Here is a 26,817-nt window from a genome sequence, read left to right on the forward strand (position 1 = left end):
CCAGCTTCAGCTCTTCTAGGCCAGTCTGAGTTGAGAGCATCTGAAGAGGCTGTAGAGCCAGGGGAGTGCTCAGAGTCATTTCAGGCCGCTGAGCCCGGCTTCTCCCTTTTGAACTTCCTAAATATGTCTCTCTATCTGGCCTGGAAAGTCTGCCCTCTGTGCAGGGTCCCAGCCAGCACCAGGGCACAATGTGGGTGTGCAGTTGGGGCCCTCCGGGCCTGGGGTCGTGACCTATGTGCCTCCTTATATGGTCTGCACAGACCTGTGAAGGAGCAGACAGAGGAGGAGGGAGCCTTGAATGAGGGCACACCATGTGCCACCTACAGGGCTGGGGGGCTGGGCGCTCTGGGCTGTTAGGACTTTAGAGCTTAGCATCGCCTCACTGTTACCTGCTTTCACAGATGGAAGCGACAAGGTCAGAGCGGTTGTCGCTCTGCTGAGGTCACACAGCTGAGGTGAGGTGGGGCTGGGGTTCTAGTCTCAGCAGTCCCACCCCAGAGCTCATGCAGACCTTTTCTGCCTCCCAGCCCTTTAGAGAAATTCACTGAAGCCCTTTGCTTTAGGGATGGTAAAATGGGGGCAGAGAGAAGTTAAATGAGTCACTCAGTGTCTCCGGGTTAGTGGCTGAGGCAGGTTTGTGTGCTTCCCCATTCTGTGCCGTGCACAGGCAGGGCCCCTCGATGGCCAGGATAGAGCCATCTGTGGGCACTGCCATCCTTTCTGAGACTTGCTCAGGGATGTCTTTAGGGAATGGGCCTTTCAGGCTGTCCCAGTTCTCTTGGCCTAATCCCTGCCTCCTCCAGTGGACCCTGAGACCCATTTGGGCCTGCCCAGCCCCAGCCCTACCCATTGGACTTTACTGTTCAGTTTGTGTACTTTTGTGTCATGAAATGGTCCTCAAAGAACAGCCTTGGGTCCCTGCTTCTCTTTCTAGAGTCCAGCTCTTTTTCAGATCAGAGTGACCCTCCTGTATTGTCAGCACAGAGAAGTACACAGGATGGAGCTTCCTGCCCCTCAGACAGTTCGCTCAGACCTCTCAGCTTTTGGCAGAGCTCTGTCCTAAGACTCAGCCCAGCTCTTTCGTCCCCAGTGGGACTGAATGGTCTTGGCTCTGCCCCTGAGGATGTCTCTCTTTGTGATCCCCCCTGAGGAGCGTGTGAGAATGAGTGGGGAGACTGGGCTGTACTCGTTTCAGTGCTGACCTTTGAACACCCCAGCCTCATCTTGGCCCCTTGCCTGCCTTCCTAGTCGATATTCGTGAAATCAAGGAGATCCGCCCAGGGAAGACCTCACGGGACTTTGACCGCTACCAAGAGGATCCTGCTTTTCGACCAGACCAGTCACACTGCTTTGTCATCCTGTATGGAATGGAATTCCGCCTGAAGACTTTGAGCTTGCAAGGTGGGAGCCTAGGGGCTGGAGGAGGTGGGGGAGACAAGGGGAATGGCCCCCGGCCCTCGGCTCAGCTCTTCACCCCCTGCTGATAGCCACGTCTGAGGACGAAGTGAACATGTGGATCAAGGGCTTGACTTGGCTGATGGAGGATACATTGCAGGCGGCCACACCCCTGCAGATTGAGAGGTAGGAGCCACCCTGGATGGGGTTGGGGTTGGGGTTGGGGCAGCGGGCACTGGGGAGCAGGGCAGGGACTCAGGCCTCTGTGTCCAGGGCCTGCCTGCTGTCTCCTCCCTGAGCCTGGGCCTCCCTTCGGGTTTCTCTCCCTTCAGGTGGCTGCGGAAGCAGTTCTACTCAGTGGACCGGAATCATGAGGATCGGTAGGTACTGAGCTGCAGCTCTGGCCCAGCAGGGTGGGTTTGGGCAGCCAGCCCAGTAGCCTTGCCTCTGAGCAGCTGCCTGGAGAAGGAGAGGACCTGCCTCAAACAGGGCCGGGGGTGGGCAGGTGGTTCTGGCACAATTAGCTTCCTGCAGAAAGCCCTCTGATGGCCGCGGTGCAAGCTGGCGAGAGAGGCCAGGGGCAGTAACCTGTGTGCCTGGCCACCGTGGCAGACAGTGCAGAACTGGCTCTGGGCGTCCTGTATTTTGTGGAGGGTGCCTTGAAGCTCAAAGCTTTGAGGTCGTGTTGTGACCACCAGAAGTGCTAAGGAGAGGTGGCGGACAAAACCAGGTGATGGTAAGGACCGCTGACTGTTGCCATGAGAGAGTCAGGCACAATGGAGGGTTTGAAGAGAGGTGTGATGTGAAGGACTTCAGTTCCACAGGACCACTGGCTACTCCTGGACAGCCCAGGGCAGGGCAGGGTGGAGAGTCAGTTAGGAAGTGACTCCACTCTGCAAGTAAGGATGAGAGGGCTGGGTCAGGATGGGGGTGCTAGGAGGTGGTCGGATTTAGGCTAGGCTGTGTTTTAAAGATAGAGCCCAATAGGATTTCCTAACTTGATTTTGGGGTGTGAGAGAAAGAGTTGAGGATGACGGTAAGCTTTTTGGCTTGAGCCTCTGGAAAGGTGGAGTTGGCATTGACTGAGAGGAGAAGGCCATAGGAGGAGCGCGATGGGGTGTTTGAAGTCCTGTGATGCCCCAAGATGCCCAGGTGGAGATGCTGAGCAGGCAGGTGGGTAGAATGAGATAGGGGAGACGCTGGGCTGCATATATTACCTGGAGAGCACATGGGTGATACCGAAAGCCTCGAGGCTGGTGATACCTGGGGGTAAGCATAGCAGGAAGAGGAAAGAGCACTGGTGACTGGTCCCAGGCCCAGGCTTCTCCAGCACTGGGGACTGGGGAGGCGAGGAGCCAGCCAGGGGAAGCAGCTGCTTGTGAGGTATGAGGAAAACCAGAGGATGTAGCACTCTGGAAGCCCGGGGAGGAGGGAGCGCTCAGCTGTGCCCGGCCTTGTCAAGTGTGGGGAAGACAGAGCTGCCCCTTGGACTTGACAGCTCAGAGGTCATTGGTGACCTTGAGGCAGGCAGTGGAGTAGTGGGAAGAGGGCTCAGGGAATGACGGGGGCCTGTCAATGAAGGGTGGCTCCTTCAGGGCACTGCAGTGAAGAGGAGCGGAGAAGGGGCCGTAGGTGGGGAGGAAGCAGGGCAGACAGGGGTTTGAGGGAAGCAGTACCAGCTGCTGGTAGTACTGGTGGCAGGGAGTCCACAGAGGGAGAGCTCGCTGATGCACCAGCTTCCCTGACCTGCCTGGTGAGGACCCTGCCGGCCCATCCACCTCCCGGTGACTGAGGGCAGGCGAGCACGTGCTGAACAGCACTGGTTGATAGCTGATGGCCCAGGCAGGGCTGGACCCCCACAGGGAGTTTCAGTGCAGCCTGCTTGGCTCTTGGGCAGGAGGAGGAGGGTGCCCACTTTCCCCTCCCTATCGCCACCTCATGGAGAGAAGGCCTGGCTTTCCCTCATCTTCCTCATCCTGTTGCCAGGGCCCAGCAGTGTCCCCTGAGGGCAGGGGTGGATCCCTGTCAGACCCTGGGAGCATCCCTGTGCCAGCAGTGGTATTTGGCTGAGAATGGTCTTCCCCTTCTCCCTGCGGAGGCCCCAGCTCCCAGCCTCCCAGGGGCAGCGGGCTGGAACCCCGCTGAGCCCTGTGCTTACCCCCTACAGAGGGTTTGAGAGTGAGGCTGGGGGAACTGGAGGGCCAGAGCAGGGTTGGTGGGAGGGGCGGCCTGAAGAAGGGCTCCACTCTTCCCAGGCCTGACCTGCTTTACCGAGCCCGCTCGCTCCCTCCTTGCCAGAATTATAGGCTTTCCTTTGCTCAGATAAGGAGACTGAGGCCCAGGGAAAGGAAGGGGACTTCCCCCAGTCACCCCACACTTCTGAGCCAGCCTCACTGTCGCGACTTCAGGTCCCAGAGTATTGTTTACCTGTTTGGCCCCAGGTGGACTCAGCCCACAGGCCAGAGGTCATGAGAGGTGGGGTGAGGCCACTGGGGACATCCCTGTTTCCTCAGTATATCAGCCAAGGACCTGAAGAACATGCTGTCCCAGGTCAACTACCGGGTCCCCAACATGCGCTTCCTCCGAGAGCGACTGACGGTGAGGGCCTGTGGGCCGTCTGCAGGTGGGTGGGGAGGCCGGCAGCCCCCCACCCCCCTTGAGGGCCTGACTGGAAGTCCCACTCTGCCGCGCAGGACCTGGAGCAGCGCACCAGCGACATCACCTATGGGCAGTTTGCTCAGCTGTACCGCAGCCTCATGTACAGCGCCCAGAAGACGGTGCATGAGCCACCTGCCCTGCCTACCCCTGCCCTGCTCTCCTGCCCCAGCCCTGCTTACCTCAGCCCTGCTGCCCTGCTTGAGGGCGTTTGGGTGCCATTCCTCCAGCTCTTCTCCTCATGAGACCTGCCCCTCTCTGTTGCCCCAGCCTTTCTTTCTGAGAGCCCCTTCCCCACGTGGCCTCCCAGGGGTTCTCACGCTGACCAGGTTCTGTCTCCTGCAGATGGACCTCCCCTTCCTGGAAGCCAGTGCCCTGAGGTTTGGTTTGAAGTGGGGAGGTGGGGTTCCCTCCGGGCTTCGACCCTCCCCTGGTTGAGTCCTGATTGCAGGTGGGAGGCAGTGGGAGTGGGGTGAGTCCTGATGGACCGTCTTGGGCAGCTGTGGTGGCTGGGAGCTGGGCTCTGCCTTCCAGGGGGCCCCTCACTGTCCGTGGTCCACGCTAGCCAGCTGACCACCAGGCACATCTCTCCTCTCCTGCAGGGCGGGGGAGCGGCCGGAGCTCTGCCGGGTGTCCCTTCCTGAGTTCCAGCAATTCCTCCTCGAGTACCAGGGGGTACGGCTGGGCTGGGCCAGGTTGCCAAGCTGAGGGGGGCTGGGCTCACCATTGGCTGGAGGCCTCTCATGTGCCCTGACTTTCTGTCATGTCAGGAGCTGTGGGCTGTTGACCGGCTCCAAGTGCAGGAGTTCATGCTCAGCTTCCTCCGAGACCCCTTGCGAGAGATCGAGGAGCCTTACTTCTTCCTGGAAGAGGTGAGCCCTGCCCCTCAGCTTCTGTCGGAGAATCAGGGAGCAGGTGGGCCAAGTAGAGCCACACTGGGTCCCTTCCACCATCCACTGTGCCTCCACCTGGGCTGAGCACCCTCTCCTGTGCCCTGGCCCAGGGTGCGGCTCATCTTCTCTTCTCTCTACGTTTGTTCCTGGGCAGTTTGTCACCTTCCTGTTCTCCAAGGAGAACAGTGTGTGGAACTCGCAGCTGGACGCCGTGTGCCCAGACACCATGAACAATCCTCTCTCCCACTACTGGATCTCCTCCTCACACAACACGTGAGTGGCTCCCTCGGCCCCCCAGCCCGACCCTGGGAGTGGGGCTCGCTTCACTGCCCCGCCCCTCCTTTCCTGTCCAGGTACCTGACTGGTGACCAGTTCTCCAGCGAGTCCTCCCTGGAAGCCTACGCTCGCTGCCTGCGGATGGGCTGTCGCTGCATTGAGTGTGCGTGGGAGCCAGGTCGGGGGGCACAGGGGTAGAAGGGAGGCCTGCCCACTTGACCATGGTGGCCTTGCTCCCCAGTGGACTGCTGGGATGGCCCAGACGGGATGCCAGTCATTTACCATGGACACACCTTGACCACCAAGATCAAGTTCTCAGACGTCCTGCACACCATCAAGGAGCACGCCTTTGTGGCCTCAGAGTGAGTGGGCGAGGCGAGGCTCCAGCGCTCTCCTGGGATGAGGGCGGAGGGTCCCCTTAAACGCCGCAGCCCTCCTCCCCGCCTTCCACCTCCTGCTGCTTGTTGGAGCCATTGCTTCCCCAGCTACTCACTTCCTGTGCGCTTGGCCCGCCCTCTCACTGGGTCCTTCTCACAGTCAAGCTCTTCCCATTCTCAAAAATTACTTCCTAATAACCCTGGACTTGTTAGGCTTTTGTCCTGCCAGCTCCTTTCCCGTCACAGCCCAGAGAACTGTCTGTACTCCCTGTGTCCCAGTCTGCATTACTCCCCACAACCTGTGGTCACTCATGTCTCCCACCTCACTGAGGGGGTCTCCAGGGGCCCCTCGTAGCAAAATTTGGACGCTGCTTGCCACTTCTCCTGACCTTGGGTGTGGGGTGTCTCCTGGCTGCTGGGTCAGCCTCCATGATCCGATCAACTCTGGGGACGCCCCTCGGCAGCAGTCCCAGCCCTTGGTTTCTGCTGCACCAGTAGGTGCCTCTGTAGAACCCTCCCTTCCCCCAGTGGCCAGGGCCCGCCTCTTCTGGGGTGAAGACTCTGTGACGGTCTGAGACTCAGCCCCATGGAATTGCAGGATCTGCGTGACACGCTGTCCCCTACCCTGCAGGTACCCAGTCATCCTGTCCATCGAGGACCACTGCAGCATCGCCCAGCAGAGGAACATGGCCCAGCACTTCAGGAAGGTGCTCGGGGACACACTCCTCACCAAGCCCGTGGACATCGCCGCCGACGGGCTCCCCTCACCCAACCAGCTCAAGAGGAAGATCCTCATCAAGGTATGGCTGCGGGGGCCCCACCCCTGCTCCAGCTCTGGGTCCAGGCCCGGGGCTGGCGTGCCACGTTCTGGCCTGTCTCCGCAGCACAAGAAGCTGGCTGAGGGCAGTGCCTATGAGGAGGTGCCTACGTCCGTGATGTACTCTGAGAACGACATCAGCAACTCCATCAAGAACGGCATTCTCTACCTGGAGGACCCCGTGAACCACGTGAGGGCGGGGCCGGCTGGGTCAGGAGGGCGGAGTGGTGAGCGGGCTCTGTTTACCGGCCCCGTTCTCATCTCTTCCAGGAGTGGTATCCCCACTACTTTGTTCTGACCAGCAGCAAAATCTACTACTCTGAGGAGACCAGCAGTGACCAGGGCAATGAGGACGAAGAGGAGCCCAAGGAGGTGAGGGGCTGGCCCAGGGCTGGGGGCCGGGCTGTGGTCAGAGTCACTGAGTGTCTGTGCTTTGCCCTCGCAGGCCAGCGGCGGCACAGAGCTGCACTCCAACGAGAAGTGGTTCCATGGGAAGCTCGGGGCGGGGCGGGACGGGCGACACATCGCCGAGCGCCTGCTTACAGAGTACTGCATCGAGACCGGGGCACCCGACGGCTCCTTCCTCGTGCGCGAGAGCGAGACCTTCGTGGGCGACTACACCCTCTCCTTCTGGTAACCTCTCCCGGCGAGTGCGCACCTGGGGGCGGCACCACCAGGGCTGGCCCGTGCCACAGGCACACGCACGCGTGCCCCCGCAGGGCCGCCCCCACTTGAGCTGTCCTTAAGGGTTCACCTCCCTCCCTGAGACGTGGCGCCTTGCTGGGGTGGAGGTGGCAGCCAGGGCCCGGGCTGCAGCTGACGGCTTCCCCGTCTCCCCTCAGGCGGAACGGGAAAGTCCAGCACTGCCGGATCCACTCTCGGCAGGACGCTGGGACCCCCAAGTTCTTCCTGACAGACAACCTCGTCTTCGACTCACTCTATGACCTCATCACGCACTACCAGCAGGTGCCCCTGCGCTGCAACGAATTTGAGATGCGCCTCTCAGAGCCCGTCCCACAGACCAACGCCCACGAGAGCAAAGAGTGAGGGAGGGGCCGGGGAACGGGTGGGAATGGCTGGGGGTGGCCGGGGCTGACTCGGTCCGTCCGCAGGTGGTACCACGCCAGCCTGACCAGAGCACAGGCCGAGCACATGCTGATGCGCGTACCCCGGGATGGGGCCTTCCTGGTGCGGAAACGGAATGAGCCCAACTCCTACGCCATCTCCTTCCGGTGAGGGGGTGGCCCTGGGGGACTGGAGGCGGGGTGGGGTACTCCTGGTCTGGGCTGCCCTGACCCTTCATGACTGTTCTCTTTGTTAAGGGCTGAGGGGAAGATCAAGCACTGCCGAGTCCAGCAGGAGGGCCAGACTGTGATGCTGGGCAACTCAGAGTTTGACAGCCTCGTTGACCTCGTCAGCTACTATGAGAGGCACCCCCTGTACCGCAAGATGAAGCTGCGCTATCCCATCAATGAGGAGGCGCTGGAGAAGATTGGCACGGCTGTGAGGGCCTGGTGGTTGAGGGGGGCATGGCAGGCAGTGGGGAGACCCGCGCGGCGCTCCAGAAACTCCCAGGCTCGCCCTGGGGCAGGCCTCGATTGCCCCTGATAGTCCTGGGGCATTCTGGTGGCGAGAGACTGAGAGGCCCTGGGAGTTGCTCCTGGGAGGGCCGCCTAGCCAGGAAGGTGTCCAGGGAGTGGCATGTGAGTGGGTCTGCAAGGATGGGCCCGAGTTGGGCGGGTGAGGAAGTAGGGGACAGGTGTTCAAGCAGAGATCCCCGTGGGCCGCCATGTGGGCTGGGACGTCCTGGTGCTCACACGGGGAGAGTTGGTCGGTCTGAGGCCAGGCGTGGACCAGACTCTCCGTAGTAGGGAGAGGGCTACAGAGGTGTGCTCTGAAGGGCAGAGCCACAGGGTGAAACAGTGAGGAAAGATGGCAGGGCAGTGGCCTTGCAGAGGAGAAGGAAGGGGTCCAGCACAGGAGGTCCCCTTGAGACGCCTGTCCTCGGTGGGCCCGAGCGACCAGGGAGAAGTCTGCTGCCCCTGGGGCTGGGGTGGTGAGAAGTGTGCGAGGCACTCGGGGGTGGACAAGAGTCCTGACTGCTGGTGCCTGTGAGGCTTTGCTGCTCATCTCTCAGAAGCCATGCAGGCCTTCAGGAGCTGAGAGATTCTAGTCATGGGCTGGGCCTCGAGGGTAACAATGGGTAGGAGTGGGTGAGACCAGGCCCCTGAGGTTGGGGGACCAGGTGCCAGGCTTGGTGGCCTGATGGGGAAGGGGCGGGGAATACAGGAAGCCAGCTGCGGCTTCTGTCTCTGGGCCTTGACGCATCCTGTTGTGCCCTGTTTCCAGGAGCCTGACTATGGAGCGCTGTACGAGGGGCGCAACCCTGGCTTCTACGTGGAGGCAAACCCCATGCCAACTTTCAAGGTACAGCCTCGGGTTCTGGGCACAGGAAGCTGGGGAGGGTTCCCAGCTCCTTGGGGCTTGTATCTCTCTGCTTGGGGCCACCTGCGGTCTTTGTGGAGAAGTGGTGTTTGTGGTTTTCCGAGGCCTGAAAGGTTGTGAGAGATATGTGGTTGGTTTACGACCACAGCTCTCCCAGGTCTGACCCCTCCCCAGCCCCGTCCCTGGGAGTCAGGACTGACCCTTCCAGACTGCTCCCCAGTGTAACCTCCATTTCCTCTTTGGGCGGCAGGAGGGTGCAGGTTGGGGCACATTGGCCAGAAGACTTTGTTCTTTGCTGCTCCCTCCCATTGTGGAGGTCCGTCAGATAGAAGCTTCCTCTTTTGCCTTTTTTCTAAGGAGTAAGGAGCTGTGTCCTATTCCTCACCCCCTTATCTCAGCAGCCAGGGACCCAGGGAGAAGGTTCCATCTCCTACTTTGCAGATAAGGAATAATGGGGTCCCAGCTACAGCCAGAGATTCCTGGTCCCAGGGGAGGCACTGGGCACCTGCAGACACTCCCTTCCCAGCTTCCCAGATGGACTCCTGTGCAGACTCTGGATTTTCCCTGGGGCCCAGGGCAGGAACTTACAACGTTCCACCTGGCAGAAACTTCCCTGGCAGAAACTCTGGCTCTCCCATCAGACCTGTCTTGGAGCCTCCTGCAGGGCCAGGGTTAGGACTGTAAGGAAGGCAGGTTGCTGGCAGTGGCACCTCTGGCCTCCTGAGCCCCAGTTGGGAAACCTAAGAGCGTGTGTGCACACGTGAGGCTGCAGGTCAGGAGAGGAGCAGGGAGGGACTGTCTGCTTTGACCAGCGCTTCTCTCCCCCGCAGTGTGCCGTCAAAGCTCTCTTTGACTATAAGGCCCAGAGAGAAGATGAGCTGACTTTCACCAAGAGTGCCATCATCCAGAACGTGGAGAAGCAAGAGGGAGGCTGGTGAGCCTGGCCCCTGGACGGGAACCTGTGGTGTGAGGCCAGGAGTGCTGGGCTCGGGGGGGGGGGGTGCTGACACAGAGCGCTCGGGAGGCGTGGGTCGTGTGCCCCGATGTGTGTCTGCAGGCCTGCCTTGGCCTGGCTTAGCTGTGGGACCCTGACGTGATGCCCTCCTGTTGGGAGTTTGGGGTGGTTGCTGGTGATCAGCGTCCTGTGGCTTCCACAGGTGGCGGGGGGACTATGGTGGGAAGAAGCAGCTGTGGTTCCCTTCAAACTACGTGGAAGAGATGGTCAGCCCAGCAGCCCTGGAGCCTGAGAGGGAGGTGAGAGCAGAGCCACACTGGTGGGACAGGATTCCCACCCACAGGTTCTCTGCTTGTGCAGACCCCCCCCCCACCTGTGTGTGGTCCCGTCCCACTTCCATGGAGTCCACAGGCTCCCGTGAACACGGGCCACATCCGTGTGGTCATATGAACGCTGTCAGATGTATTTGTCTTGTGCACACAGACATCCCCCACACGTGTGTGTAAGCAGACATGCTCACCACCCGTGGGCTTTGCCTCCCACAGCACTTGGACGAGAACAGCCCCCTGGGGGACTTGCTGCGGGGGGTCTTGGATGTGCCAGCTTGTCAGATAGGTAAGCCCCTGCCCTTTTCTTGCCCAGTCCTCCTTAGGGTTAGGTTGTCCCTGGTGGCTCTCTCCATGCCCCACAGCAGGAAGCCGATGGCTGTACCTCCAGAGGCTGCCCTCCCTCCGTGCTCTCCCCATTCCCGGACACCTCGTTGATACCCAGGCTCCCTTCTTCACCCCCAGCTTGAACACCTGCACACTCGCCCTTTACAGGCACCGTGGATGCTGCTGCTGGCCAGCTGACATCCACAGTCCTGATGGGTTGGTCCCTGCGTGTGACAGCGACGTGGAGACAGGAGGGGAGGGGCACATGGCCCCAAGTAGCTGTGACTTGTCACTGGGCTGCAGCATCCTCAGCTGTAAAACAGGCCTGGCAGAGCAGTGGCACCTCATCTCGGGGCACGGGGTGGGGGGACGGGGACACATTTGTCCCCCAGCTCTGCTCTCCTCTCCCTCTAGCCATCCGTCCCGAGGGCAAGAACAACCGGCTGTTCGTCTTCTCCATCAGCATGGCATCAGTGGCACACTGGTCCCTGGATGTGGCTGCTGACTCACAGGAGGAGCTGCAGGACTGGGTGAAAAAGATCCGAGAAGTAGCCCAGACTGCGGATGCCAGGGTGAGAGCCTGCCGGTGGCCCTCAGAGCAGTGGGCAGCCTCAGGGATACAGCCCTTGCCACTAGGTGGGGATTGGAGGAACAGACATGTGAAGAGCGGTGTGGCTTGTTGAGGAGTGTGGAGTTAGATTCCTGAGGGACATCCCGGTGGCTCTACCTATTGGGCAACTGGATAGCAAGGGCAAAGGTGAGAAGACGAGTCCTGGGTTGGAAGCAGCAGTGGGTGCCCAGGAGCTCAGGGACGATGGGGTGGGGTGTAGAGTAGGAATGGGGTGTAGCATTCTAGGATGTGGGTGTTGAGAAAGGAGGGGCTGGAAGGGGAGGCCAGTGAGGCAGGGGCTGTGGAGCAGACAGGCAGGATCAGAACCTGAAAGTTCCTGTTGGATTTGGCAACAGCAGGTGGCCTGAGTGACACTACCATGTCAGGAGCTATGGGATGGCAATGGGCATCACGGAGTGTGGAAGGCCAAGGCACAGCCTCTGCAGGGCCAGGCCAGGATTCAGGCGGGCGAGGAGGTGGAAGGACGCAGAGCCCAGGCTGGGTGGGAACGACCAGCTTCTGGAGGAGGGAGGCTCTTCTGTGAGCCTGGGACGGAGAAGGAGGTGCTCGCCAGGGAGGGGGAATTCCTACTTGATGCCACCCCAGGTCATGTAGGGTGAGGTGGAGGGGCTGCAAGACACGTCTATGGCTGATGAGGATCCCACCCTGAGTCTTGGAGCGCACGTGTCCTCGGGGGCAGGGAAGAGGCGGGGTGGTTCTGAGGTGAGCTGAGGACAGACAGTGGGGTCTGGAAGGTGCGGGGGCGTGTGCCCCGGGCTGCCCGGGCTTTGGTGTCCGGGGCAGGGCTCCGGCCTAGGCTCAGGGCCCGTGTGCCCTCAGCTCACAGAGGGGAAGATGATGGAGCGGAGGAAGAAGATCGCCCTGGAGCTCTCGGAGCTTGTTGTCTACTGCCGGCCTGTTCCCTTCGACGAAGACAGTAAGGGTCCCGCCCAGACCGGGGCTTTGGGGGGCCGGCCCCCAGCGGCGCCTGGGTGGGCGGGCTCTGTAAGCGCTCTCCCTGTTTGGCCCAGAGATCGGCACAGAACGCGCTTGCTACCGGGACATGTCATCCTTCCCGGAAACCAAGGCTGAGAAATACGTGAACAAGGCCAAAGGCAAGAAGTTCCTCCAGTACAACCGGCTGCAGCTGTCCCGCATCTACCCCAAGGGCCAGCGGCTGGACTCCTCCAACTATGACCCTTTGCCCATGTGGATCTGTGGCAGTCAGCTGGTGGCCCTCAACTTCCAGACCCCAGGTAAGGAGGCGGCCTGTGGGTGTGGAGGGGCCCTGCCAAGGCAGTTGGGCTGGAGTCCAGTTTCCCGGCTCTTCCAGACAAGCCCATGCAGATGAACCAGGCCCTCTTCATGGCCGGCGGGCACTGTGGCTACGTGCTGCAGCCCAGCACCATGCGGGACGAGGCCTTCGACCCCTTCGACAAGAGCAGCCTCCGGGGGCTGGAGCCGTGTGCTATCTCCATCGAGGTGGGAAGGGGACCCTCTGCCAGGGGTTATTTCAGATGTCGGGGCGGAGGTGCTGGTTAGTATGATGAGGGAGGGGCACTGGACTGTCCTCGAGCTCGAGGAAGACACGGCCGTCCGTGAAGGTGGCTGCAAGCCTCCACTGTGAGGCTGGGCTCTGAGCAGCACAGGCCAGAAGCCACTGGGCTGAATGTGGCCATTTCTTGGCTCTGAGGAGTCAGGCTGTCCGGTAAGGCCAAGCTGTGAATGGCCACTGCCTGGCAGGAGTGGGCAGAAGACGGGCAGGAAGCTAGAGCAGGAACAAGCTGGACCACACTTCCTAGAATGGAGCTTGAGCAAGACTTGACCCTGCACCTCACCCCCTCGAGGCTGCAGGGCTCACTCTGGTGTAGTATCCTTGAGCACCCCTTCGCCCCAGGTCAGAAGCTTGGTGCTGTGGGGTTCAGGATGCGAGGGGCCTGAGCAGAGTGTTGAAGGAGTGAGGACAGCATGGGGTGAGTGTGTTCTTCCCCAAAGATTCTATTTTTTTGTTCTAGGGGGAAGTATTTAAAAATTTCCATATTAAATCAGAGACAGATTTAATGTGGAGTAGATTGAAAAACTTATATGAAAATTATAGCTAAAACTAAGACTTCTTTAAAAGAATTTTTGCTGCAGCAGCTGCTCTCAGGACCCCGATGATTTGAGGGACTTGATGGGCAGTGCCCGTGGGGCCCAGCAGAGGGCGTGCTACTTCCACTGCATAGCGGGGACTTGAAGGGAGCCTGAGTATGGTCCTGGGTCCATCTTTGCCTGCCTTACAGGTGCTGGGGGCCCGACATCTGCCGAAGAACGGCCGGGGCATCGTGTGTCCTTTTGTGGAGATTGAGGTGGCTGGAGCAGAGTATGACAGCACCAAGCAGAAGACAGAGTTTGTGGGTTAGTCTCCCCAGCCCACTCACTGTCCTCATACTCCCAGGGCACTGAAGGCCCCTCCACACCCGTGACCCAATCCTCTGCCGATGGTGGCCTGAGGCCTCTTGCTCTCGCTTTTGCAGTGGACAACGGACTGAACCCTGTGTGGCCAGCCAAGCCCTTCCACTTCCAGATCAGTAACCCCGAATTCGCCTTCCTGCGTTTCGTGGTGTATGAGGAAGACATGTTTAGTGACCAGAACTTCCTGGCTCAGGCCACCTTCTTGGTGAAGGGCCTGAAGACGGGTGAGGACCCTTTCTTGAGACTGCCTCCTGTGATCTGGCTTAGGGGTGGGGGGCCTTGCTTGCCCTCCTCTTGGGCTGAGGGCCAGGCTTTCTCCTAGGATACAGAGCGGTGCCTTTGAAGAACAACTACAGTGAGGACCTGGAGCTGGCCTCCCTGCTCGTCAAGATAGATGTTTTCCCTGCCAAGGTAACTGCGGCGGGGCAAGCACTGGGCCCAGCTTTGCCGGGTGCTGGGCAGCCGCTGACTTGTGCATTTGCCCCATGAAAGCAGGAGAACGGCGACCTGAGTCCATTCGGCGGGGCATCCCTGCGGGAGCGAGGCTGCGACGCCTCGGGCCAGCTATTTCATGGGCGGGCCCGGGAAGGCTCCTTTGAAGCCCGCTACCAGCAGCCATTTGAGGACTTCCGCATCTCCCAGGAGCATCTCTCGGACCATTTTGACAGTCGGGAACGAAGGTGAGGGGCTGGAGGGAAGGTGGCCAGTCTGCAGCTTGGAGAAGGGGGCCTGAGAGATGGGAAGGAGCGCCTGGAGCCTCGTGCAGGACCGCTCTTTTGTCTGTGGGCTGTCCCACCGGGCTGCACCCGCTGCTGGTAAGGACGCTCTTCCCTTCTGTCCAGGGCCCCACGAAGGACTCGGGTCAATGGAGACAACCGCCTCTAGCTATGCCCCAGCCTCGTGGAGAGCAGCGGGTGCTGTGCACCTCATGGAGTGCCGTGAACTGGGTTCTTGGGAAGCAGCCTACCATGGTACTGGCCTTGCCGCCTGGAGCCTGGGTTCCAGCAGTGAACACTAGACGGAAACCAAGCCATTAATGAGATGTATTACTGTTTTGGGCCTCCACGCCCCAGCTCCGGGTGAAGGCAAAAACTGTACTGTCTCACATTTAAGCACATGCCTCTGGCCCTGACTTCTGGATGTGCAGCTTCCATCTTACGGGGTCAAGACCATGGCCACAGCTACTTGGAGAGACAGGCTGCCTCAGCCAGTGGCACAGGAGGCCCCGAGGAACCGCTGACATTCCTGAGAGGAGAGGAGGAGCAGCAGCCTTGCTGGGCTACCGAGAAAGAGTTTACATTGTCCTGTAGCTTTAAAACCACAGCCAGGCAGGGAGGGCACATGTCCCCTCAGTTTGGCCCTGGAGCCAGAGCAGAGGTGCACAGGGCCTGCCTGGAGAGGAGGATGCAGCACAAGGGCACACTGCCCATTGCCAGAAGCACTGCCCAGCCTGACAGATACAGGGGCTCATGTTAAAAATAGTAGCATTGGGCAGCCCGGGCTGTGGAGGGATGCCCCAAGAGGGGTCAGCGAAGGAGGCCGAGCTCCAGGGTGCCACCTGGAGCAGGGACAGCGACAGCATGTCCCAGAGCCACAGCAGTGCTTCAGGGCCGTAGGAGGACGAGGGCCCTGGAGCTGGACACGCCGGGCCACTACACCACCTGCCTGCAGCCTGGACGCAAGCCTGAAGGACCATCACCAGGGTGGATGAGTTTGTGGGCATTGGACATGCTGTGCCACGATCCCTCCCATGTTGTCGGCAAGGGCGTGCCTGCATTGACACCATGGCCCCTGAGACCCACAGCAAGATGACAGCTTGAGACCTTGGTCAGAATGATCGGTGCCAGCCTGGCCAGAATGGAGGAACCAGTCATCAAGGCAGAGGTCAAGCTGAGGACTGTCCCTCGTACGTTCAGGAAACTCCTGCACACAATTAACATCCCTCCTTCAAGAAGGCACCCTCTGCAGCCCCAGCAGACTGGCTACGAACCCCCCTTTCGGACTGAAGACCACTCCCCTCGGATCTGAGTCTGCCAGCCGACGCTGCAAGAGGATGCTGAGATGATCTCAAGTTCCGTGAAGTCAGTCGAAAATCCTGTTGACAGACATACATGATGTTGGAGTATGGAGTTTTAAAGTTTATTTTTTGCACACTCTTTCTCACTATCTTCATTATTTCACGTAGGCTGTATGATTTTCTATGTCTTCCACTTCTGACCTGAAAGCTGCTTGGTGGGGGGATCGGGGAAGCAAAATGAATGAAGTCATCTGTGCACTGGGGCAGAACTATTCTTTTTATGGACTTTACAGTTCAACTAACAGTGTTACCTTTTCCAGATTTACACGTAATCGTCGGAAGAACCACTGAGCCGTTCAAGCCTTGTTGTTATTCAATCCTAACAGTGATTCAGTTTTCTATAGCTTACCTTTAGGGTAGCTGGTAAATTATTTTAACGTTATATTAAACTTTCCATATCATGGATTGTAAACCGAAGAAAATTACAGAGTTTCTGAGAAAACGTATGGATCTATTTAAACCAATTCTGAAGTCGTATTTGAAAGTATGACCTTGCCGTCAACTGTCCATAGCAAACATGTCTATATATGGTTGCCAACGTTTGCTTTATAATTTAAATGTTAATAAAAATTTTAAATTTTATTGGAAAAGTGTCCCTTCTGAAAGGACTTTTAAAAACAGTATTTCTCTTCTCAGTGGTGCTGTGATGCTCTCCTCCCTGCTCCTCGCCCCTGGAGGGCGCACCCTTGCGAGGAGAGCCAGCCACCCTGTCGGCAGGGTTTGACTGGGGATGTTGAGCCCTGTCAGGAATGGGCGAGGGGGTGCGAAGAGGAGAAACAGCAAAGCCTCTTTTTTTAAAAGGCAAAGAGAACTCAGTCTGCTTTCCCTTAGGAAGAAGAAGGATTAAGGAGTTGCCTGTCCTGCGGGGGATGGGCAGCCAGGTGCTGAAGGATGCTGCTGTGTTCACAGCAGCTTACGTCCAACTGGTAAAAAGACCCAAGGAATGTGATGGGAAGGTGGGGAAGGCAGCCCCACCTCAGGACAGAGGCTGCAGTCCTGGCTCGTGGGCGTGAGAGCACCTCAGCCGGGCCAGCGTCCGGCTTACGCAAACCTGCTGCCCGTGTCCATGCTCAGGGTCGGCGTTTGCTAGTCCTGCCATCTTAAGATCTGCTGCCAGATAAATCATCCTCACGTCCTTTATTTAACTTGTGTGTTCTTTTGAAGGCTCTAGAAAGCCTGCTCTCTTTACTAGGAATGGTTAGTCTGGTTCTTGGTAACTTTCCAGGCCAAGCAGATCTTCCCTCTGGGCTGAGGAGGTGTGAGGCCACCTTCTCCAGCTCTTCCGCGGAGGGTATGGCTGGGTAGAATGCAGCCTGCCTGTGGTTAGCCAGCTTGGACAATGAACCAGAGTCCCTTCCCCATCCCAAAGAAACCTCTCCTTCAAAAAAGGAAACGCAGCATTCAGAAGTCGGTTTCTACGTGCCTCTCTCGCTTGCAACCCAGTTCTCTGTGCCTAGAACAAGGTTGAAGGGCCCTGCCCTGCCCTGCCTGAGGCTATTCTCATAGCAGTCTGTGTTGGTGTGGATCAAAAACGATGCCGTGCAGGCATAAAAAGCCAGCCCAGGGGCCTGAGAAGACCTGCCGTTGAAGGAACACAGGACGCGTAACCGGTTGGTTCTTAAAGTGGTCACTGGTACCCGGCCCTGGTGTGACAATGCACGTACTGAAGCATGGTCGCCGGCTTTGGAGAGAACAAGATTTTTTTTAAACAAGCCCAAAGATTTAGAGCAGTCGGTTCAGAGCATCCTTTTTCTGTATAACAAATCAGACCAAGACATGCATGTGCCAAGTTCTCAGGTTTGGGGCCAGTCCTGGGCCACTGAAGGCCCCTCTGAGCACCACCCACTTGGAGAACCTGCTTGTCCACTGAACTAACTCAAATGGAGCCTCACTGCTCAGGCTCTTGCTGGCCCCTTGGCTCTCTGATTAGAGCTTCGTGGTCTGACTCAGAAGAAGGTGGTCTTTTCTCTTGGACAAGAAAGGTCTTCCCAGATTTCTCGTGGGCAGGAGAAAACTTCTGACCAGTGAAGGAAGAGGTTCTGTGCTGATCACTGGGTTAGGGGCCGTCTGCATCATGAGACGTCCTTGGCCATGGGCGTTGACCACTTTCATTTTAAGTTGGACATCCCTCCGTACTGGTCTGCTCTCCCAGGCAGCCTCACAGACCTGAGACACACCCGCTCCAGTCTCTCCTATGACTGCCTTTGCCTTTCACTGAAAAGGTCTTGATCCTTCTTCCTAGAAGAGATGACAACAGATTCAAGCAAATTCACAGATCAGTTTCACCTCAAATTCCTCCAGACCTGACAATCATTGAATGAGCTGGCAGGCCCAGCATGGGAGTAGGGGTTGGGGGGTACCCTCCCCGGGGCAGGGATATCCTGGCCCATGGTGGGTAGTGGCCTGCCTCGCACCATGCATGCAGGTCACGACTCCATAGTGTGTCGCTTGGGCTGGCATCAACTTCCACCACGGGTTATGCACCACTTGGGAAGCTTCTGAAAAATAATGGTTCCTGGGGCCTGAGCAGAAGAGTTCTTCAAAAGCTCTCCAGGTGATCTGAATGAGTGGTCAGAGTTGACAACTGCCAATTTGGGCAGAAGAAACCAAGAGCAGAGCAGGGAAGACGGTCAGTGGTACCAGGGGCAAAGGCAAGAAGAGGGCAGCTGGCTCCTTGCAGGGCCTCTCCTGTCACCACCAACAGGAACTGCTCCTGGCTGGCCAGCCGACCAGGACAGAGTAGACTAGGTTCAAAAGGGCAAGCCTTGATCTTGCACACAGCATCACCTGCAAGTTTAAGGATTTTCTGCAGCCTGATCATAGATAGGACTCAGGTAAAGAGCTCCCGCTCTAAAAGCTGCCCTGTGGGGAGAAGGCAAGCAGTTTCTGACCACAGCTGAGCACACTGCCCTTAACGAGGATCTGTGGTCTTGAGCAAGGGCAGAGCATCCCTCCTGACCAGGCACATCATGAACATCACCCAAGGCTGGGCCTGGGGCTAGAAACACACTGGTCTTTCCACGTGAGCTCATCATCTCTCACACGTCAGTTCTGTTGGGGGAAGAGACAACTCTAAGTGGTATCAGGTTATCCCACCAAACTTGCTCATGGAACAAAACAAGGTCAACCTCCTCGTTTCTTCCCGTTTCAGTTAAACCAATCAAGTCCTGGCTCCGCCAGGTTCAGTTCCCTGCTGGAGGCCCCTGGAGATGCCCACAGGGACCCCTTACTACCACCACTGCCCACTCTGTCCACAGCTGGGTCATAAGTGGGCCACTGCCTGTGTCTGCACCCACCGTGGGGTCAGCTAACTGGCTTCAGGGGACTAGCTTCTGAGGACTTGCTTTTTTGATTCAGCACAAGGCTGCTTCCCCAAGACTTCAGTTGGCCCCAGAGGGTCAGGTCAGGAACAGGGCCTGATGTCCCCCTGGGTGTCCTGCCTTGGTATGTCCGACCCAGGGGCTTTTATTTCAGGGGTCCCTTCTTCCTTTCGGCGCAGGCCCTGAGGATCACCCCAACATGATTCAGTCACTTTGAATATTAGAAGTTGGGCTTGAATCTCATCCCTTCAAGGCCCCTGGGTCCTTAGGCAAATTCACCAACCTCTTCTCAGCAAATGACAGCCTTGCTTATCAGGACTTCCCTCCCAGAAAAAGTGTCCTCTCATCAGACGCCTGACGGCTCCAGGTCTGACTCAAGTTTCCCTTGTCTCTAGCATAATTTTGGCAACACCGCTGTTCTTTCCAGAGGAGGCACCGGAGTGGACCGAGCCGTGTGGGAGACAGTGAGCTGGAACTTTCCTGAAGTGCACGAGGGAACCTGCCCCACTCATCCACCCAAGTTGTTGGTCTCACCCACAGAACAAATCAGGCAATGTATCTGCTTTTTTTTCCTGATTCCCCCACAAATCAAGTCAGCAGATGGGAAAAGTATTTACGTTTTTATTTAGGAACAATCAAAAGATTTGAAGTACCATTTCGGCCCATTTCAAATTGTACAAGCAGTTTGTCCCTGTCCCCCTCCCTTATCCAAATCCACAGATACAAAATCTAGGAAATGTGCAATTTGCATCTTAGAAATAGCAGCATCCCCACAGGGGACCTCGTGAGGCCTGGAGACTCAGCCCAGAGAGGGCGGCCCTTTCCTCCCAGCCCAGCACAGCCACAGTCCAAAGGCAAGTTCCATCTTTCTGTTAAAAACACTTCCCCAGGGTGAAGAGTCCCCTTCCACCAGGCCTAGTGACGGTCAAGGTGCACCTGTGCCTCTCTCTGGATTGGCCTCTCACACTCGGCCACCACAGGAGGAGGGGCCCGCTGGACCAACAGAAACAGGGCAGTGGCCTCAGCACCAAGACAACGGCTTCTTGGGTGTCTGGGGGGACAGGAAGTGCACCACCAGCACACTGGTCCTGCCACCCCCGCCTCCCTTCCCGCAGCTGCCCTCGGGGAATGCAGGGTCTGTGCTGAAGACCAGGCCGTCAGTGACCGGGTGGCAGGGGAGCAGGGACAAGGCATCAGGACAGCACCCGCAGGCCTCCAGCAACCTCCGGGAAGACTGCGCTCGATACGCTTTCAATCTGCAACGCCAGCAGGGCTACTCATTCTTCTGAACAACAGCGATGGCACGTTTGGCCCTCCCCATACACTGAACAAAGCGGTGCCCGGAAGCCCAGCAGGCACCCACTCTCCCCGCACCCACCCAGCACCACCCAGCACCACCCAGCGGCCTGCCCCGCAGGCTGCATCTGCCCAGGGCCGGCGGCACTGGCTCTCCCAGTCACACCTGCAGCAAACTGAGGGGCGGGGGTGCCGAATGTTGGAACACAAATGAAGGGCGAGCCAGCGCCCGTGGGGCGGTGCCTGTGCCCTCAGAGTGCGCCGGCCCTGGTGCTGCCCCGGAACCTGCCCCCTGCAGCTCTCCATCGGGGACTCAGAACAGCCCTCACCCCAGACCCTCCACCTCCAGCTCCCCGCACGGCACGTGGAGCGCCTTCAGATCATCCACTTATCAAGGAAAGAAATAGACACTAGAAAGCATTAGCCAAGGAGCCCTAGTCATTCCCACGCTGGGGGGCTCCTGCGCCAGAGCCAGGCTCCTGAACAACAGGCGCTGATGGCAGGTAAACACACTCGTCAGGTCCCCAGCTTGCCACCTGCCCTGGGTGGACAGCAGGAGAGACACCGGCAGCCAGAGGGAAGACAACCACAGTCCCCAGTGAGAAGCCAGGCTCTGGCCCGGGCTGTGTCTGAGGGCCGTGGAAGCTAGGCCGTGACAGCAAAGCAGGAGCCACACGTTCCCTGCCAAGCCTCACCTCCCGCAAACCAAAATACAGGGTTTTAAAAACTCCAGGCAGCAGGTCCTTGCCCCGTTCTCATCTGCAGGGTGAGCAGTGCCTTTTTCATGGGTCCCCGCCCTGCTCTGGACCACGGGGCAGGTAGGACGGCTGGTTCCCGCTGGATCCAGGCCGTCAGATCTCCAGTCTGGTGCAGGACTGGCCTCCATTCAAAGGAGAGGCCAGATTTGAAGGCAGGTCACAGAACAGAGCTCAGGGCTGAAGAACCAAAGATCTGGCTGCCCACCATCTCTCGGGCAAATGCCCCATCTGTACTCCTCTGACCTCACGCTCCCTCACGCTCCTGTGGACGTGGGTCAGCCCTCGCCCTCCCTCCCCAGTGTGACTTGGCACTGGGAACACACAGATGTTCCTGCGGAAAACGAATCAGAACCAAGGCCTGTGGGTTCTGTCTGTCTAAACTTAGAGCTGGGTTGGGTGGCAAGTCCGGTGGTATCACAGTCACCACGTCCACTATTCACTTGCTCGGCCAAAATCAAAATCCATCCCGGGCTCGGCTGTGATCAATGGGCCACAGGAGACAATGCAGTGGATGCCCTAGACTGAAGCCTTGCTCAGGGAGGGGACCAACCAGGGAGGGTGTGGGCACCACACTCCCTGGTTTCCCAGGCGTGGCAGCTTCTCCTGAGGCAGGTGCTCCCCCAGCCACTGGAGATGGGCTCCGAAGGCCTGGGCAGGAAGCTGATTCAGGAGGGCTTGGTGGGGGTGTGCTCCAGAGGGGTTAGGGAGGATGGGGCCCTGTTACTCTCGACTCAGGTAAGCTGCTGGCTTTGGCCCAGAAGGGCTGGCCGTGCGCACCTTTCTTTCCATGTCTAGAGGACCTTTCTTTAGCATACAACTGAGCCTTGCGAATCAATGGGATACAGAAAACTTACACGTGATACAAAACATGAGTCAAACTGATAACCTGCCCCAGGTAAAGTCTCAGCAAGGAAAAGGTGGGGTGAGGGGGAAAAGCTTTAGGAAAAGCCCAAATTCCAGGTTTGGTTTGTTTAAGATTTTTTCTTGGCTAGTTCTCATCTCCTGCCAAGTACCTTTATCCACCTGGGCTGTGATGTCTGAATAGATAAAGCTGCTTCAACCCAAGGATTTTGGTCCAAGAAGAGGAAGACCAGAGGCAGCGGGGCGGCACAAGCAGGGCGCCGTGGGCGAGGATGGGCACAGAAAGACCGTGGAAGGCAGCCTTGCCCACGGGAGGAGGGGCTGCAGGGCCTGTCACGGGACCACTGACTGAGCTGGATAAAGCCCAAAACAGCCACACCTCGGCCTGGAGAACACGCTGAAACTCCCTAGTGGGATAGCCTCCAGGGCCATCAGTACACGCGAGAGCCTGCAAGGTACCCCTCACCCACCTCCCACCTTCGCTTCTGGTCAGCAGGTGTGGGGCCTTGAGTCAAGGGGCTCTGGTCCGCTCGGACAACTGCCGGGCACTCAGCTGCCAAAGCAGCTCTAGTCCCACAGGACCACCCACCCAAGGGGCCAGCACACCCTCCAGCCAGGGCTTTCCCCTTAAGGAACCCGGGACTCCGGAGAATGAGAGCCTGCCTCCCAGATCAAAAAGCTCCTTAAACGTCAAGAATTAAAATAAGTACTCAAAATATGCAAAGTGTATGTGTCATAAATCCAGGTTTCCTTTATCACAACTCACCTATTAAAACTGGATCTACAACCCTATGTAAAAAATATAATCAACTAAACACATACAAGGCAACAAGGAAAACACTGACACACTTCAGCATCTCTGATGAGCCCAAGTGCATACGGAGGTGGGCAAGATTAGTCACCTTGTAAAACAAGCTTGTTCTTTGGGAGAGACTGACCCCACCCTTCCTCCGTCAGCTCTGCAGGCCACCAACTGCCTTCTAGCAAAGGCGACATCACAGAATCCAACCCTCGGGTAGGGTGCAAACCCACGGTGACCTGCCTGGCCACAGGCCCACATCCCCACCACTCTGGGGCGCCCCGATTCCAGGCTGCAGTAGGCACTTCTCTGTGCCCGGGTGGCTGTGTTCATGGCTTTGCTCCCAGAGCCCTGGGTACCTGCCGCAATGTCCCTTAGGCACCTACTCGACAACCCGTCTGTCTCCATCACTTGTGATCACTTCACTCATTCAAGCATAAGGCTTGAACCCGACTTACTCACGTCCGAGAGCATAGGAAGGAGGAGGGTCTGTCTGCCTGCTAGGCTCCTTACCTGGGCATCCTGCCACTTAGAAATGTGGCCCTGGCTGTTGAGCAGGGCCAGCATCTGGGAGGAAAACCTGCATGGTGGGCATCACAGTAACTTCTCCATCTTTCAAGGATGAGCTGGTGCCAAGGGCTGGTCACTCTCTCTGTCCTGCATTAACTTGTCCACCAAGTAATTTATTTTTTCTGTCTTGCTGTTTGGGTTGTAAATGACATGTGGATACAAATAAAATAACGAAAAAAATCCTCTCTAAAAACAGCTCTTCAGTCAGTGCACCCAGAGTGGCATCTCAGACATTGGAGATGGCTTCGCCCTGGCTGCCCCCTGTGTCCCGGCCACCCCTACAGGCTACTTTCCCCAACACCCATGTGCCACTAAGTTCCTCCAGTGTGCACGTCAGGTGTACAGTTCACAAGGATCAAATGAGGATCTGTACTGTACATGTGTGTATATATAAATTAATCTGCATGTACACCAACACCACAAGAAAAGTGCAGGTGTCTGTTCTCTGAAGAAAGGCAATCACTTGCCATGCTTGGCAGTTCTGCAGAGGCCTTGGGGCAACAGCTTCACACCCAAAATGGAAAGGATACAAAAACAAGCTGCGCAACTTGCCAAGGACTCACAAGTCACCTGTTGGAAACAAAGAAGAGGTGGTCCCTGATGAGACAGGGCGAGCAGGTGAAGACACTTGAGAAGAACGAGGGTGCAAGGGCTTCTGGTTTCCAAAGAAAGCTTCTCTTGGTGGTGGGAGGCGCTCAGAGCCAAGCCCGTGGGGGGCCTGGTCCAGAACCTGGGTGGGCTGAGGGAGGAGGACCATGCCTAACCCACCGCCAGCATTTCTTGCCCAGAGCTCCTGCCCTGTCTCTGGGGTCTCCTTGTGCTGCCCACCCAGCCGGGGCCCAGGAGCAGCAGGCCTCTGAGGCCTTGGTGCTTTGGGCAGCAGGTGGTTTCTGGGAAGTGATGCGCCCTTTGCCAGCCCCACTCTTCGCCTGCTGCTCTCGGAGCAGCTGGTCTTGGGAGAGAAAGGTATTTACCATTTAGCACAGCTTTGTAAGCAAGTTTCCCAATGTTTCAAAGGCACCTTTTCTTGTGATTTTTCTCAATTAAAAAGAAATGAATAGGAGGGTTAGGCTAAAGTAGACAGAGATTTTGTTTCCAGTTTGGGGATATAAACATAGAACTTTAAAAAACATCCTCACAAGGACCTGTCCAGCGATGTCCAGCTCGCCTGCCAGGCCCCGGGCACGGGGGTCAGGAGTACTGTGGTGCTCTGCCAGGAACCCCCACACACAGGCCTTTGTGCTGAGGGCCACCCCGGCTCTGGTAACTCCGAGAAGTCCCCGGATCCCACCAGCTCTCACTCTCACTCCGGGCGAGCCGGGGTCCTCCTTCCCAAACGAGAGGCGGCTTTGCAGTGAGTGTGGACAGAGGGCTGTGAAGCCCAACGGCCAGAGCTACAGCCCAAGGCTGCACTTCCATGTTCATCTCCCACCCGTTTCTCTCGTCTCTTCCTCTCGCCCTCAACACGTCTAGACTGAAGGAAAAAAAGGCGGCACATCAGTACATTAGGCTTAACAACAAATGTTTCTTTAGTTGATCTGCTCACTGGAGAATTATGGTCCATGATTCAAACTCCCACGATAAAGCAGAAATACTGTAACAACTTAAAGAGAGTGAAAAGCATCAAATACTAATCACATGATCGGTCCATTTTTTTAAACTGTGGGTAACAGCAGGTTCTGCCCTGATTATCCCAAAAGGCAAGGCAAGCCTGCTGTGATACATTGCTGGTCACTGCTCAAGGTAGCAGACATCTCTTCAAAGGTGCTGCCTTCCTTGAGGAGGGCAAAGGGGGCCCCAGGGGTTGCAGGTGTAGTTCTGAGTGTGTGATAACCCTAGTCGACCAAGGAAGGTGCAGGAACATGCAGCCCAGTGAGCTCCAGAGAACAGACACAGGGTGTTTCCGGAGATGATGTAAAAGACAAGGTACTGCTTTGCTAACCAGAGTTTCTATGTAATGAAAGTATTTATCATCTGATGCTTTATTAAATGTGTGTAGGCAGATTTATATGATAAAAACTTGATTCTGTCTATGAATATGAACTCTGAACTATTTATCCACTGGAAGGCAAAGGAAAGGTCCTATGTTGTGGGCGGAAGAACTGACAGGCGCTTCTCCCCGTTGGCTGGGCGGTGGCAGGCCAGGGCGGCGGTGGGCTTGGGCTGCGTGGAGGCCTCGGGAAGCCCTGTGTGAGCCCAGAGACTGGGCTTGGGGGCGGCCTTTGGCAGCAGAGTTGGATCGGGCCCTTCCACGCAGCAGGCGGCATTCAAGACGGGCCAGTCCTTCGCAGCCATTGCTTCCCATTCAGTCTGTTTCTGAGAAGAAAACACAGGCCGGTCACCTCTGCTTGCATGGCCCCAGGACAGCCTGTCCTGGGTGTCCAGGATGGCGGCACGGGCTTCGGGGGCTTTTCAATTCCACGAGCAGTGCCTTCCTGCCAGCCCTCCCTGACTCCCCAGCCTGGGGGAAGGTGGAGAAGGGCACACGGGCTAAGGACGGGATGCCTGCCACAGCTGGTGAGGCCCCGACCCTCGCAGGCACCACGGCAAGCCCAGGCGCAGAGCCGGGCCGGGAGCCTGTCTTCTCTAGGCCCGCTGACCCTTGCTTGCTGCGCGGCTCCATTTCCTGGGCCGCCGCCCCTGAAGTCCTGTCCTGGGCTGCCTCATCTGGCCCTCCCCCTGGGCTCTCCAGAACACACGGCTCTGGTACAGCAGCAGCTGGGGCTGCTTTCTGATGTGTGTCCCCCTGATGTCTTTACTTCATCTGTGACTTCTAACCCTGAAGTCTATGTTACAGGGCCCTCGCCTGCCACGATTCCTTGTGTTGAGGCTGGCCGAGAAAGCCGTGAGAAACCAACTACAGACAGACAAACCCTCCCTGGACCCACAGATACCTGCCTCAGCTACAGAAGGATGCCGCCATGAAGGCGTGGCCACCCGCCGCCACTCCTGCTCTGTCCCACTGAGGACACCAGCTCTTCACTTAGTGTTGGATTTACCAGCGGAGGGGAGCCAGTGCTGGAGATTTGACCCATTCATCCCAACTCCATGTTAGCATTTTTAATTGCAGTCAAATATACATAACATAAAACCTACCATTTTAACCATTTTTAAGTATACAATTAAGTGGCATTAAGTACATTCACAATGTTGTGTAACCACCACCCTATTTCTAGCTACTCAAGAATATAGTTCAGTGGAATTTTAATTAAAACAAAAACTGAAGAAATGAGTTTGTTCCAGCTCCTGCAATCTGCCTCTCTGCTGGCAGAGCCAAAGCCAGGGGAGGGGCAGGCCTGGCGCTGGAGAAGGTGCCCATGGGAACCAGCCCTGTGAAGCCAAACCTGACCCCTGCAGGGACCTGACTGACTCAGGGGGTCTGGAGGAAACAGGTCAAGTTCCAAAATACCGGCCCTGGAACCAACTACTAAAGGTCCACAAATCAGGAACCTGGGAATCCAGATACATCCTTGGTTTCCACAGCCTCCTGTGAAGAGCTAAGTTTCATGGCTCCTGGCCATCCTGTGATGAGGCCTCTAGTGAGGATGGTGGGGAGGGAAGGGAAAGGCTGGGAACTCAGGGATAGGACCCTGGAAAACCAGCACC

General features: G+C 57.5%; 3 protein-coding genes across 18 annotated transcripts in view; 2 read left to right on the forward strand and 1 right to left on the reverse strand.

Annotated features, from left to right (window-relative positions):
- PLCG1 (phospholipase C gamma 1) overlaps positions 1–19,729 on the forward strand; it is a 38,552-nt gene extending 18,823 nt beyond the window's left edge. For 2 of the 8 annotated variants that reach the window (XM_032462301.1, XM_032462302.1), the window contains exons 3-33: positions 1,249–1,401; positions 1,488–1,581; positions 1,728–1,775; positions 3,909–3,993; positions 4,089–4,172; positions 4,396–4,430; positions 4,653–4,725; positions 4,821–4,922; positions 5,098–5,216; positions 5,297–5,382; positions 5,461–5,581; positions 6,228–6,396; positions 6,481–6,603; positions 6,684–6,785; positions 6,859–7,046; positions 7,256–7,456; positions 7,526–7,645; positions 7,736–7,916; positions 8,763–8,840; positions 9,689–9,792; positions 10,016–10,112; positions 10,359–10,428; positions 10,635–11,038; positions 11,917–12,013; positions 12,108–12,332; positions 12,410–12,558; positions 13,359–13,473; positions 13,593–13,754; positions 13,853–13,941; positions 14,023–14,210; positions 19,323–19,729. In XM_032462301.1, the coding sequence (XP_032318192.1) occupies positions 1,249–1,401; positions 1,488–1,581; positions 1,728–1,775; positions 3,909–3,993; positions 4,089–4,172; positions 4,396–4,430; positions 4,653–4,725; positions 4,821–4,922; positions 5,098–5,216; positions 5,297–5,382; positions 5,461–5,581; positions 6,228–6,396; positions 6,481–6,603; positions 6,684–6,785; positions 6,859–7,046; positions 7,256–7,456; positions 7,526–7,645; positions 7,736–7,916; positions 8,763–8,840; positions 9,689–9,792; positions 10,016–10,112; positions 10,359–10,428; positions 10,635–11,038; positions 11,917–12,013; positions 12,108–12,332; positions 12,410–12,558; positions 13,359–13,473; positions 13,593–13,754; positions 13,853–13,941; positions 14,023–14,210; positions 19,323–19,395 (3,935 nt within the window). In that variant the 3' untranslated portion in view covers positions 19,396–19,729. Of the gene's footprint in view, positions 1–1,248; positions 1,402–1,487; positions 1,582–1,727; positions 1,776–2,545; positions 2,569–3,908; positions 3,994–4,088; positions 4,173–4,395; positions 4,431–4,652; positions 4,726–4,820; positions 4,923–5,097; positions 5,217–5,296; positions 5,383–5,460; positions 5,582–6,227; positions 6,397–6,480; positions 6,604–6,683; positions 6,786–6,858; positions 7,047–7,255; positions 7,457–7,525; positions 7,646–7,735; positions 7,917–8,762; positions 8,841–9,688; positions 9,793–10,015; positions 10,113–10,358; positions 10,429–10,634; positions 11,039–11,916; positions 12,014–12,107; positions 12,333–12,409; positions 12,559–13,358; positions 13,474–13,592; positions 13,755–13,852; positions 13,942–14,022; positions 14,211–14,372; positions 16,190–19,322 lie in introns of those variants that run through there. The other 6 variants (XM_032462303.1, XM_032462305.1, XM_032462304.1 and 3 more) reach the window with 6 other exon arrangements.
- LOC102511404 (biogenesis of lysosome-related organelles complex 1 subunit 4) lies at positions 14,964–15,930 on the forward strand. Its single transcript, XM_032462317.1, is given in 2 exon segments — positions 14,964–15,250; positions 15,252–15,930. Coding segments are annotated over 2 exon segments (558 nt in total). The 5' UTR covers positions 14,964–14,999; the 3' UTR covers positions 15,559–15,930.
- Positions 19,529–26,817, reverse strand: part of ZHX3 (zinc fingers and homeoboxes 3) — a 100,898-nt gene continuing 93,609 nt past the window's right edge. For all 9 annotated transcript variants that reach the window (XM_032462314.1, XM_032462310.1, XM_032462309.1 and 6 more), the window contains one exon: positions 19,529–25,527. In XM_032462314.1, the coding sequence (XP_032318205.1) occupies positions 25,517–25,527 (11 nt within the window). In that variant the 3' untranslated portion in view covers positions 19,529–25,516. The remainder of the gene's footprint in view (positions 25,528–26,817) is intronic.

This window comes from Camelus ferus, chromosome 19 (assembly GCF_009834535.1).
Source record: "Camelus ferus isolate YT-003-E chromosome 19, BCGSAC_Cfer_1.0, whole genome shotgun sequence".
NCBI classification, from domain to species: domain Eukaryota; kingdom Metazoa; phylum Chordata; class Mammalia; order Artiodactyla; family Camelidae; genus Camelus; species Camelus ferus.